The sequence below is a fragment of the Podarcis cretensis genome (assembly GCF_951804945.1).
Source record: "Podarcis cretensis genome assembly, chromosome: 1".
NCBI lineage: Eukaryota > Metazoa > Chordata > Lepidosauria > Squamata > Lacertidae > Podarcis > Podarcis cretensis.
In genome coordinates, this window is record NC_137170.1 from 118,976,596 (window position 1) to 118,989,603 (window position 13,008).

Below are 13,008 nucleotides of genomic sequence, written 5' to 3' on the forward strand. Positions count from 1 at the left end.
ATACAGTGGTACCTCAGGTTACATATGCTTCAGGTTACATACGCTTTAGGTTACAGACTCCGCTAAGCCAGAAATAGTGCTTCGGGTTAAGAACTTTGCTTCAGGATGAGAACAGAAATCGTGCAGCAGCAGCGCGGCAGCAGCAGGAGGCCCCATTAGCTAAAGTGGTGCTTCAGATTAAGAACAGTTTCAGGTTAAGAACGGACCTCCAGAACAAATTAAGTTCTTAACCCGTGGTATCACTGTAAACTTTTCTGACACCTAGGAATTTCTGTCTGAATTATTCACAACAAAAAGGACTCTGGTTTTGGGGGGAAGGTAAAGTTAAACATTTTCTTCCAGCTCATTATAAATCTTTCCCAATATTCTTTCACCTTTCTGCACATCCACCACATATGAAAAAGGTACCTTTCATTTCTTTACATTTCCAACAAGTATCTGATTCTGCTTTATACATCTTAGCCAACCTATTGGGGGTTAAATACCATCTATGAATCATTTTCCAATTGTTCTCTTTCAGAGAATAATACACAGTAAATTTCAGATCACTTTCCCAAAGTTTCTCCCAGAGGTTTAGGTCTATATTGTGTCCTATATTGTGTGTCATTGATGGTTTAACCATCTCATCTTTTGTTTCCCATTCTAATAAGAAATTATACATTTTAGACATATGTTTATCCTTATTTTGTAACTGTTCTTTCACTGATCCTCTTTAAACTGGCCCATGTTTTCATGGTGAGGCAGCTGGGTCACATGCCAGCCACCAGAGGGAGAAGTAATCATTCATCACCAAGGCAAATGTTTCTCTTTTAGCCATACACAGCATGTCCATCTTATTTCTTGAAATCTGTTTTTAAATTTGCATACTGCTTCATTGTCAAATCCTCTACGCCAGGCATGGCCAAACTTGGCCCTCCAGATGTTTTGGGGCTACAACTCCCACCATCCCTAGCTAACAGGACCAGTGGTCAGGGATGATGGGAATTGCAGTCCCCAAACATCTGGAGGGCCAAATCTGGCCATGCCTGGTCTAAGCAGTTCGAATGGGAATAATGGTGACCTACCTCATGGGGTTGTAATGAGGGAAGGTACAGTGACAACTGGACAAGATTTGCAAACCGAAAGTGCTAACATTCACTTGAACAACTAATGTAAAAGCCGGCAGATATAGGCATATGCTTCATTTATCCACCTTGAGTCATGAAGTTCTTAGGCTTAGCAGTGCACTCTTGCTTTCACAAGCAATGCAAAGCTTTCACCCCCGGTTTGGGACGCAGAAACTGCTATCTGGGATGAATAAAAAACCTGAAATAAATAAATAGCCCCAAACAAATGACCTTTCCAAACTTCACATACCCTTTTAGCCGTATCCAAGTCCCAAGAATTCATAGCCAAGTTTATATATTTAAGGCCATTATAGCTTCAACTCTTGCTATTTCAACCGCATGCACCATCTAGCGGACTGCCTTTGCTGATGAGCACAGGCTATGGAGCAAAAGAACTGCCAAAACTTGTACCTGCATTAATATGACTTAATGCACATGGTGCCAGATTTGCTAGTAAATTATGTCCATTATACATCTTTGGCTATCCTGGACAAGGCATGGTCCTTTCTCCCGAAAGGCCTATAAAGCTGTTGTACCGATTAAAAACCCACCAAGCCATGCAAACCCCAAAAGGTTAAGTCAAAGTAGGGATCTGCCAAAAGGATCGAGTCTATAAAACCTCTTGCATCCAAGCTCAGGGACACTTTCCCATGCAATAGTCCAAACACTAAGCTCAATGGAAAGAGAACTCCAGTAGCAATTTGTTGCTTTTACGACGCCCACAAGCACCTACAGATGTGATCTCATGTAATGAAGCATGTGGCCCTAAGCTGGAATTATTTGCAAACAGCGGGATCTCCTGGCAGTGGAAGTGGCGCTTGCTGTGTTATGAAGGGCCCCCCTCCCTTCCAAAACCATGCTTGGTTAACACCTATGCCCTGTTGAAGTTGGCACTGTGCATTTTCAATGGGAACAATGCCAAGCAAACAGATGGAAATGAATCTAACCATGCCAGAGAGCGAGTGTGTTCATCAAATCCGAACATGAGGGACAAGTTCCCTTCCAGGAACGCAAACGTGGCAGACAGTGCAGAGGGCTTTGAAATAAATATTGGGTTAAAAGAGCGTGTTATCCTTTTAAACCCAAGGAAACCCACGCTGAATTATCAGTTTGTTGTGGTGTTTAAAAAATAGCTTAATTATGGGTCTTATGTTATGAACCTTGTGGGTTAAATATTTGGGGTGGGGGACTCTGTGGAGACATGCTTCCTCGATATCAAAGGAGCAGGGATAAAGAGTCAGTTTTCTCTGTGTCTCTGCCCGGGCCCAATTTTCAGAAAACGCTGTGCCAGGGGTCTCAATACTTCCTTCCTGAAGGGAGTCCTGGTTCAAGGCCAGTGTCTTCCATCTGTCTATCTATCCCAATGAACTGAAAGCCTCCAGTATATATGCAAATGTGCATCTCTTAACAATGAGTTCTGCTTGCAGTAAATGACAGGCAGAGGCACATGAATTCCCCACCCCTCAAAATGGTTAATTTGTTACATTTTTATCCCACCCTTCCTTTTTATTCTTACAACGGTCCTGTGAGGTAGGTTTAGGCTGAGAGGTTAGGACTAATGATTTAAACCCAGGCCTCCCTGTTTTGAGGGACGCGGGTGGTGCTGTGGGTTAAACCACAGAGCCTAAGACTTGCCTATCAGAAGGTCGGCTGTTCGAATCCCCGCGACGGGGTGAGCTCCCGTTGCTCGGTCCCTGCTTCTGCCAACCTAGCAGTTCGAAAGCACAAAGTGCAAGTAGATAAATAGGTACCACTCCGGCAGGAAGGTAAGTGGCATTTCCGTGCGCTGCTCTGGTTTGCCAGAAGCGGCTTAGTCATGCTGGCCACATGACCCGGAAGCTGTACGCCAGCTTCCTCGGCCAATAAAGCGAGATGAGCGCCGCAACCCCAGAGTCGGTCACAACCGGACCTAATGGTCAGGGGTCCGTTTACCCTTACCTCCCTGTTTTAGTCAAGGATTCTACTCACTCTGCTATACATATTATGCTCCCATCCCCCATGCTATCCTTTAGGAAGGCCATACATTCACAAGCAAACAAAAATCCACTTGTTGAATTTGGGTGATTTTTATGGTTGTTAAGTTGTGCAATCTGAAGCTGGGGGGGGGGGGGCAACAAGAGGACTCACCTGGTTTTACTGCTCACCCAGAGCCATGGCAGACTCATAGTGGTGGGGTAGAGGTGAGATCAGTTTCTGTTATCAAATCAGAAACTGGGACGACTTCTGTAAATCTGAGGCTGTCTCTGGAAAATAGGGATACTTGGAGGGTGTGACACTGAAACAGTGAAGACCTAGGGTTTGTTCCCAAACACAAATTTGGATCATTAGAGTATGTTCTCTCTAGATAGACCCAAACATCTTGCTGGGCAGTGAAACTGTTTGGGTGCGGTGAGAGGACACGCTAGCGAGCAGAAGCTGTATTTTAAAAACAACTCTAGGACTTTGATGTTTTAATGTGGTTTTCAATTAACTTTATGTTCTCACTCTTTCAGCGTAATTTTAAGCTGATGCAAATAGTTTGGATTTTTCCTGTGTCCGCTTAGCCGAAGCTTTATGTTTGCTGGTATATGATATGGTTTGGTTTCGTTCTTATTGTATTTTTAAAGTCCCATGATTTTGTTTTGTAAGCAGCCTAAATAATTTTACTGAGGGGCGGCCATATAAAGAAGAAAAAATATCCAAAAGAGGGCTATGCTGTTCTGATCTATTTTCCATGCACAGGTGCCATTGCATTCAAGCCTACATTTCCTCATTTGGATAATTTCCAGAGGGGTAGCTAGAATTACCCTCCTGCAGCAAAAGTGACAAAGGGCTTTGCATTGCATGAAAGGTCAACAAATTTATTTATCATGGCAGAAGTGCTTGCGGACTGCAGACCACCTTATCAGATGCATTTGGAGAGAGGTGCGCATAATGCCTAATAATGAGGCGGTGGGGCATGGGAGCACCTGTGCACAACCATCACCTTATTATGCCACATGCAGCATGGAAATTAACCATTTTTCCGATCCTCCTAATAAGGCTTTTGCACCTTTAATAGCTGCAGGCAAAGCGGTGAAAGCGGTGTTAAGTCAAGTCAGCACAGCATGAGACTCTTAAATCTCAGGGTGGTGGGTTTGAGCCCCACGTCGAGAAAAAGATTCCTGCATTGCAGCAGGTTGGATGAGATGTGACCCTCGTGGTCCCTTCCAACTGTACAATTCTCTGTTTTCAGGGAGCATTCAACAGGTGGGACACTGGGAATTCTCCCACCCACTTTCCTGGCAAAAAGAAAACAAAATTGCTGGCATAAAGAAAATAGCAATCTGTGGCATTTTCTGCCTTTCATGCACACAAGCACCCCACCTTACAGTTATGCACGTCTTTCAAGAAGTTCTCACCATTCTCTCCATTACTATTATGAATATTCTGTTGGGAGCTGCCCAGAGTGGCTGGGGAAACCCAACCAGATGGGCGGGGTATAAATAAATTTATTATTATTACATTATTAATGTTGTTGTTTAGTCGTTTAGTCATGTCTGACTCTTCGTGACCCCGTGGAGCAGAGCACGCCAGGCACTCCTGTCTTCCACTGCCTCCCGCAGTTTGGTGAAACTCATGTTGGTAGCTTCGAGAACACTATCCAACCATCTCGTCCTCTGTTGTCCCCTTCTCTTTGCGCCCTCCATCTTTCCCAACATCAGGGTCTTTTCCAGGGAGTCTTCTCTTCTCATGAGGCGGCCAAAGTATTGGAGTCTCAGCTTCAGGATCTGTCCTTCCAGTGAGCACTCAGGGCTGATTTCCTTAAGAATGGATAGGTTTGATCTTCTTGCAGTCCATGGGACTCTCAAGAGTCTCCTCCAGCACCATAATTCAAAAGCATCAATTCTTTGGCGATCAGCCTTCTTTATGGTCCAGCTCTCACTTCCATACATCACTACTGGGAAAACCATAGCTTTAACTATACAGACCTTTGTTGGCAAGGTGATGTCTCTGCTTTTTAAGACGCTGTCTAGGTTTGTCATTATTATTATTATTATTAAATTAATTATTATTATTACAGATTATTATTATTGTTACAGCATTATTATTACAGCATCAGCATCATCATCATCATCATCATTTAAAAAGCGCGTTTTTCCTTGTCGATACGGCTAGCAGTCTTTCCTCCTTTCATTCCTACCACAATATTATGGATTAAAGTCGCGACGGAAGCGACTTTAGGAACGCGTCGCTCCCCCCTTTTTAATTCCTCTCCCCCCGCCCGCCCCTCCTCATCCGGGCGCTCCGCCCCTCCGGCGCCTGCGCGGAGAGCTCGCAGTCCCTTCGACCTCTACCGCTGCACCAGCTCAGCCGGACGAGCCTCTGCTTGCCGCTGCCGGGTTCGAGGTAGGCCCCGGATCCCCTCCTTGCATCCGCCTCCATCGGGGAGCTCAGCCTTCCTGCCGCTCCCAGAGCGCTGCCGGCTGGACTCCTAAAACTCTCCTTTCTCCTCCCCTGCAGCGAGCCAGACGGCCCAGACCCGGGACCCCCCAGCCCCTTGCTCCACCGGCCCGCCCGCCCGCCCGCAGCCATGTTCGCCTGTGTCAAGCTCGCCGCCGGGTCCCCCGCCTTGGTGAGTTGGCAGCGGGGCCTGCACATTGATCAGAGTGGGTCGCTTCCCCGTCTTGCCCTTGATTTTTTTTTTCCTTTGCAAAAGGTTGGGGGCGTTGATTGGGGGTTTTTTTTTGGGGGGGGGATCTGGACTCTGGGACAGAGGCGACCCCGGTTAAGTCATTCATTTGGAGGGCATGTCTTTTTGCAAAGAGTCATTCATTTGGAGGGCATGTCTTTTTGCAAAGAGTCATTCATTTGGAGGGCATGGCTTAATGGTGCTTTTTGCAAGGAGACTTTTGTCTCATGCCTCTCTCTCCTCTGCCCTCCATGCTGCTGCCTGGGCTTGCTTTCCACGTCTTATCAGCGTTTCATGCATAAGTTTAAGGACGATGCGGCCCTCCTTGCAAAATGCCGCCCCACCCCCCCAAGTTGGCCCACTGCTGCAGAAATAGGGTGGAAAAACTGGGTGACCTTAAAAGTGAGTAGGTGATCCAAGGGCAAGAACAGGCCGCAGCAGCCTCTCAGCCATTCATTCATAAGGCCTTTCCTCTTAATCGGTGCTTGGAGGGCTAGGCCGCTAGGGTGAATTAATTGACAGGTCGATCTGTCAATCGACTTATAGTGCGGAGGGAGGGGTGTTGCTGGATTCGCTGGGAACTGGTTTCCTGGTCTGGGGGTGCTTATCTGAGGGCGCTGACTGGTCTTGGGGTGTTAGATTGCTTGGTTGCCCCACAAAACGAGTTAGGCTGAATTCGCCAGGCCTGTCTTTTAATGGTTCTTAAGATTTAAATATTAGAATTGCTTTTGCAGACCTGTAGGGTCGGGAGTGGCCTGAAGGTCATTGAGCACAGCAGAGTTGCAGCACTTTTAGGCAATGTGTGCCAACGTTACAAACGACAGTGTGCTACAGGAGCTCTGAGCTTTCTTAGTGGTACCTGTAGAATGAAGGCAAACAGGAATTATGAGCCGTGGGCTTGTTTGCTTGAGATGTTGCAGACAAGGGCAGATAGAAGGATTGTTGAAATAAAATCTCACCTGGAAACACTTTCCCCACTCTTAACCTGCCTCTGAAATCTGTCCTAAAAGAAAGTTAGTCACCAAAGATGAGCTGTCTCTGAAATCTCGCTGTTGGTTATGGCGTTAACACTTGATAGCATGGGAAGGAGAGAAATAGAGGAGATCCTTGCTTAGAGTTCCAACTAGATCCTTATCTCAACAGCAAAAACACTTTAATAACATATGGGAATACAAGGTTCTGGTGAGCTGTGTTATCCAACCCTCGTGTGCCAAAAGTGAAGGTCAGACTTCAAGAGCAGTTTTTTCTTAGGGGCATTGACTTAGCTGTAGTCATTATAGTAAGCATGACTGGAGATCAAAATTGTGCCTTTGCAAGTCCTGATGAGCCATTGATGAGCTTCATGGAATAAGAATTTTCCTCAATGGATGGACTTACTGAACTGTGATTGTAAAGAGAACTAAATCCCAGGAATCTAAAAGCTGCTGGGATGTTGTGTAGTTATTGCTTTGAAGGCTATGGTTGCAGTTTTGTGAGAGTGTCCATTACTTTAACACACTTCTTCATCCTCCTCCTTTTTCAGATGCGCACTGGATCAAGAATTCTGTACAGACCAATTTCTGCAACGGTGTTGTCTAGGCCAGAAGCCAGGACTGCAGAGGTACCTTAAACAATTCTGTAGCTTCCTAAATGATCTGGTGAGCCCATGTGTTGTTGCCTTGTAATAGTAAAACTTGCCACAAAGTGTCAGATTTTAGTTTTTGACAAACACATGCTGCCTTGTGTTTAGTGTCTGAACTTGGAACAACACAGACCTGCAGCTGAGTATGCGTAGTAAAGTGTTTATTTGTACTCTGCTTCTGAAGGAGCATCTCCACCCCCATCGTTCTGCCTGGACCCTAAGGTCCAGCGCTGAGGGCCTTCTGGCAGTTCCCTCGCTGCGAGAAGCCAAGTTACAGGGAACCAGGCAGAGGGCCTTCTCGGTAGTGGCACCCGCCCTGTGGAACACCCTCCCACCAGATGTCAAAGAGAAAAACAACTATCAGACTTTTAGAAGACATCTGAAGGCAGCCCTGTTTAGGGAAGCTTTTAATGTTTGACAGACTATTGTATTTTAATATTTTGTTGGAAGCCGCCCAGAGTGGCTGGGGAAACCCAGCCGGACGGGCGGGGTATAAATATTATTATTATGATACCAAGGATCTTGAAGCTGCTTATATTTTGGTTTGTTTCTAAGTGGTCTCCAATATAGGTACTGTTCAGAGTAGCTTAGGTTTTGCCCCACCCCCCATATGCCTTGAAGCCATTTAGTGCAAAAAGCACAGTAGATTGCTTAAACCTCTCTTGCAGAATTTCAGTCCGGTAGGATTAATGCTTCCAGGGTTGTGGGATTGCGTCATGCTGTCAATGGTTCCAGATGGGCAGAAGTTGTTAGGGACATCAGAATCATAATTGCTTTGGGCACTTCCCCCCATGGTTCTTTAAAAAAATAAAACCTAGGAAGAACCTAACACTTTCTAAATCTTCTCACTCACCTGTCCAAAGAAATGTGTCTTAAAGCTCCCCTTTCCTTCCCTACTGTAGAAGCTTGTGCCTTTCGTAGTACAAGTCTATAGCAAATACCTGTGCCAAATGTAATCCAATTCTTCTTGTTTCTTTCAGGGCAACACAACTTTCCTTACTGGTGCTCAGAACACTGGCAGTCAGCTAGCACTAAGGGAGTTTCAAACTAGTGCTATCAGCAGGGACATTGACACGGCTGCCAAATTTATTGGTGCTGGTGCTGCCACAGTAGGAGTGGCTGGTTCCGGTGCTGGTATTGGAACAGTTTTCGGGAGTTTAATCATTGGCTATGCCAGGTAATGGTCCTTTATTTCTAACTTTCAGCATTATACTGAAAGAGGTTCAAGTTACAGCATTGTTTTTTCCAGGATACTGTAGCTTGTTCTGTTCACCCCCATGGCACAGTTAGCCTGGCTGTGGCTCCCAGAGAAGGCTGGAAATAACTGTGCAGGGCTTCTGCCAGCTCTGCATTTGTCTTCTCCCTGGGATTAAGGAGGAAAGCTCCTTAATACTGGGGACGGAATGGGTGTGGATGGAAGGAAGTTTGTCAGAAGGGCTGGGCACTTGCCCCAAGCGTAAGAAGGAGTAGCAAATTAGACCTCTCAGGAATTTGAAGACCTTGGGGCTTGTATAAAGTAACAAAGCATAACTCATTCTGTTTACTTAATGCATTTCTTAACTGCCGTAGAGCTGAAGTTAGAAAACTTTTGAAGTCGCTTAGAAGACTTTTAAAAACCTCTGCAGTCATTAAACAAGCATAGAAACAGCAGCTATGCTTTTTATAGTTAAGTCGGAGCATAAGATGATCAGGATGTTGAAAATGTTTAGCTGAACAGAAGGATCTTTGCCGTGTGCAAATATATTGTTGTTGCCAGGCAAGCCTTCTGAAAGGAGCAGTCTACAATTCAGGTATTGTTCATGGAAGGAAATCCTTCTCTTATAATCAGCAATTTTTTTTCAGCAGGGGGCCAATCCACTGTCCCTCAGACCTTGTGGGGGGCTGGACTATATTTTGGAGGGGAGGAAAGAACGAATTCCTATGCCCCACGAATAACCCAGAGATGCATTTAAAATAAAAAGACACATTCTACTCATGTAAAAACACACTGATTCCCGGACCATCCGCGAGCCGGATTTAGAAGGCGATTGGGCCAGCTCCGGCCCCCGGGCCTTAGTTTGCCTATCCATATCTTACAACTTACCTTTGATAGAGGTGGTGGTTGGGGCAGGACATCAGCCAGTTATCTCAACACCTGGGCAGCTTGATATGGGATGAGACACTTCCTGTCTTGAGACCAAGGAACTGGGAGAGATGAAACTGTTAAAGCCATTTGAAGCTTTTCTTTTTTAAAAAAACAACAGTTTTGCCTCATCTTGGTCCTTAACTAAATGTTTACAATTGAAACTATTCAACTGAAAGTGGGAGGTCTTTAAAATCTCTCTCTATAAAATGGATTACAGTTACTAGTGCTGATGGGGGATTGCATGCATTAGGGGAATTCTTTAATTTTCCAGTTCTAAACTTCTTAAATACTCTTCTGGATTGCATAATAACAGCATACTATGCCTGTGGCTTTGGCCAAGATAACAGATTCAAATTTAGGTAGAGACTGTTGGGAGCCACACAATGTCACTAACAAGTTTGGTGGGTATAACTTTCCATGGGAAGAGGCAGCTGAAATTACTAACTCTTGTGGTAAGTCTTGTGTAGCCACAACCTCCCACTTTCTGAGTAGCTTCAGGATGGTGTTTTTTATATATTTTAAAATACACACAGCCTTTCATTTCAAATTATCAGACAGAATAGTACAAAACACATTTTAAAATTGCAATGCAAAATAATACAAAGCCATAAAATTAATAAATACAAGCAGCTGGTATTAATGACCAACAAAGTCGTGTGAAAATAAATTGAGTTTTAGTAAGCAGTGAAATTACATAATTGCTGGTGCTTGTCTTTGTTAGAACAGGTAGAGGGGACTTTGGCCCTCCATATGTTGGTGAACTACTGTTCCCATAGTCCCTGGCCACGCTTGCTAGGGCTGATGGGAGTTGTAGGTAGAAGGTTTCCCCACTTCTTCCAGAGGAAATGTTAAGACTATGCACTTCACATGCTTACACCTGCCAAATAGCATTGCTTTCAGCAACAACCACATGGTTCTCAGCCTTTTCAGTCATTTGAGCTGCAGGTACTTGGCCGAGAAGTCATGCCGAAACTTGTGTAAACTATTGTTTAGTTGCTGTGTAATAAGCCTTGCACACAAACTTTTTTATTAAACCCTTTGTGTAAGCAATTTGCTCCATAAGCTGCTAACTTTTTTTCCCTCGGCATAGGTTATAATATTGATGCATTTGTTGTAAAAACCTTGCTTCAGAATAAATGCAAACATGACTTTTATCTTTTATTTCAGAAATCCTTCACTGAAGCAGCAGCTATTCTCATATGCTATTCTGGGATTTGCCCTGTCTGAAGCCATGGGTCTCTTCTGTCTGATGGTTGCTTTCTTGATCTTGTTCGCCATGTGAAGAGATCTGTGTGTAACATTGGCATTAATGAACTACAATGTGATTCTGTGAACCTGGGTTCGAAAAATGTTTATCATGGAATGTATGCTACTTCCAAAGCAGCTTAATTAAAGATGGTAACGAGTTTAAACTCTGCCTGTGTCATGTTTGTGTTTTGACTTCGTCATAAGTTTTCCCAAGCACTGCAAGGTCTAAATTTATACCTTAGAAGGGGAAATCCAGATCAGAGAAATTGAGACAAACTCAGTGCAACAATATTGTAAATCTTGACAGATCATATTAAACACCCGACTTCAGCTTTATCAAGCAACAAACCTGGCTTCCACAATTATATGTTGTATTTTGTTATGGAACTTGCATATATATATATATGGATCTCCATAAAAGCAAGCTACCTGCAGTGCTTTAGCAAATGTAGATAACTTACCCTTAATTCATATAGCAGATCTTGGACCTTGTCCTTTTATATGTATTCCAGAGTATTCATGGACCTTACAATAAAATCGTCTACATCAACGAGAGGTTCAGTCCAAGGAAGTGAAGATAATAAGTAAAATACTTACTGTAACATTTTATGAATGTTTTGCTCAGGAATGAGAAAGATCAGTAACCACTAACTTGTCTCTAAATAGAAACCTCAGGACTGACTAGGACCTGAAGCTATCATTGAACATTATTAAAATTCTCACCAGTGTAGTGAATGTTGCTGCAATTATAAGGATCAGTAGTTCAATGAGGGAATTTAAGCTGCTTTTCTTTGGTGCTGCATGACTTCTGTCAAATGCAAATTCAGGCTAAATAGGACCATCTGGAAAATTAAGATTCAGGTAGGTAGCCGTGTTGGTCTGATGCCGTCGAAATATATAAAAAAAATTGTCCAGTAGCACCTTAGAGACCAACTAAGTTTGTTCTTGGTATAAGCTTCGTATCTGAAGAAGTGTGCATGCACACAAAAGCTTATACCAAGAACAAACTTAGTTGGTCTCTAAGGTGCTACTGGACAATTTTTATATATATCTGGAAAATTAAGGATGCTCAATTTCTCGGAATAGCTTGGCTTTTGTTGCTTTGCTGCTGTCTGGGCTAGAAATAACAAGGAAAAGCTGGAATTTATTTAGATAATCATTGAGAGGTACTGTCTTTCCTTGGGCAGTCACCATACTCTAGAGACCCTGCTGCAGAAGGCAAAGAAACAGGGCTGAAAACACCTGTTTTCCAGGTGTACAGGTATAAGGATGTACTTGCCAGCACCTTTTAATTATGCAGCTGCATTCAATAGGAAATTCATAATTAAGGATGCAAGCAGCATATCAAATTATAGTATGCAGTAGTTGGGATGGGGGGTTAAGTTGGGATGGGGGGTTAGGCTAAATGTGAGCTGGTTCAAACACTGACCATAGTGTTTAGAAAGCCCAGCACCTTCACAGCCTTATCCTACTTGAAATACAGGAATAATGCTGAACTACAGGCTTTAGTAAAGATCACTCAAACATCAGGGAATGGAAGTAATAGCACTTAAATGCTTATAATGAAATTATTTTTTGAAAGGTGATTTCAGTCATTCTGGTGGTTTCTGTTGCTTTTACTGTTTTTGTTTTAAACTTTCACCTGCTACACAGTGCCTGCTGCCTCTTGTGTATGTTTGTTTCCAGCCAAAGCCTCTCCCCGTGTCATGAAAGACATTTTGGAACCATAGAATTGTAGAGCTGGAAGGGATCCCCCAAACGTCAGCTAGTCCAACCCCGTGCAATCTTGGGAGAGTAGCTGCTTCTCAGGCAGAACTAGGCTAGGCTGGCCACTAGTTCCACTCGCACCACTTAGCTCAGCAGGGTGAGCAGGAGACTGTTAATCTCAGGGTGGTGGGTTTGAGCCCCACACTGATCCCTGCATTGTAGGGAGTTGTAATACCAGGGTTTCCCAAACCTGTCCAGTGTGGTGTAGCGGTTATGAGCGATAGACTCGTAATCTGGTGAACCGGGTTCGCTTCCCTGCTCCTCCACATGCAGCTGCTGGGTGACCTTGGGCTCGTCACATTTCTCTGAAGTCTCTCAGCCTCACTCACCTCACAGAGTGTTTGTTGTGGGGGAGGAAGGGAAAGGAGAATGTTGGCCGCTTTGAGACTCCTTCGGGTAGTGATAAAGCGGGATATCAAATCCAAACTCTCTTCTGTCTCCAGCTGCTTGGGGACTACAACTCCCATCATCCCTATGTGCTGGTCCTGCT

The 13,008-nt window shown here is 44.2% G+C and overlaps 1 protein-coding gene across 1 annotated transcript; it reads left to right on the forward strand.

The window, feature by feature from the left end:
* The first annotated feature begins 5,351 nt into the window (after positions 1-5,351).
* Positions 5,352-10,915, forward strand: ATP5MC3 (ATP synthase membrane subunit c locus 3). The gene is made up of 5 exons (XM_079983584.1): positions 5,352-5,474; positions 5,589-5,700; positions 7,280-7,357; positions 8,359-8,555; positions 10,671-10,915. Exons 2-5 carry the CDS (start codon positions 5,659-5,661, stop codon positions 10,783-10,785), a joined length of 432 nt encoding a protein of 143 aa, XP_079839710.1. The 5' UTR covers positions 5,352-5,474; positions 5,589-5,658; the 3' UTR covers positions 10,786-10,915.
* The last annotated feature ends 2,093 nt before the right edge of the window (positions 10,916-13,008 follow it).

Coding starts and splice junctions, on each gene's coding strand:
- ATP5MC3 (XM_079983584.1), top strand. CDS start 5,659: ATGTTCGCCTGTGTCAAGCTCGCCGCCGGGTCCCCCGCCTTG. Junction 5,701..7,279: donor CCGCCGGGTCCCCCGCCTTG/GTGAGTTGGCAG, acceptor CTCCTTTTTCAG/ATGCGCACTGGATCAAGAAT. Junction 8,556..10,670: donor TTAATCATTGGCTATGCCAG/GTAATGGTCCTT, acceptor CTTTTATTTCAG/AAATCCTTCACTGAAGCAGC.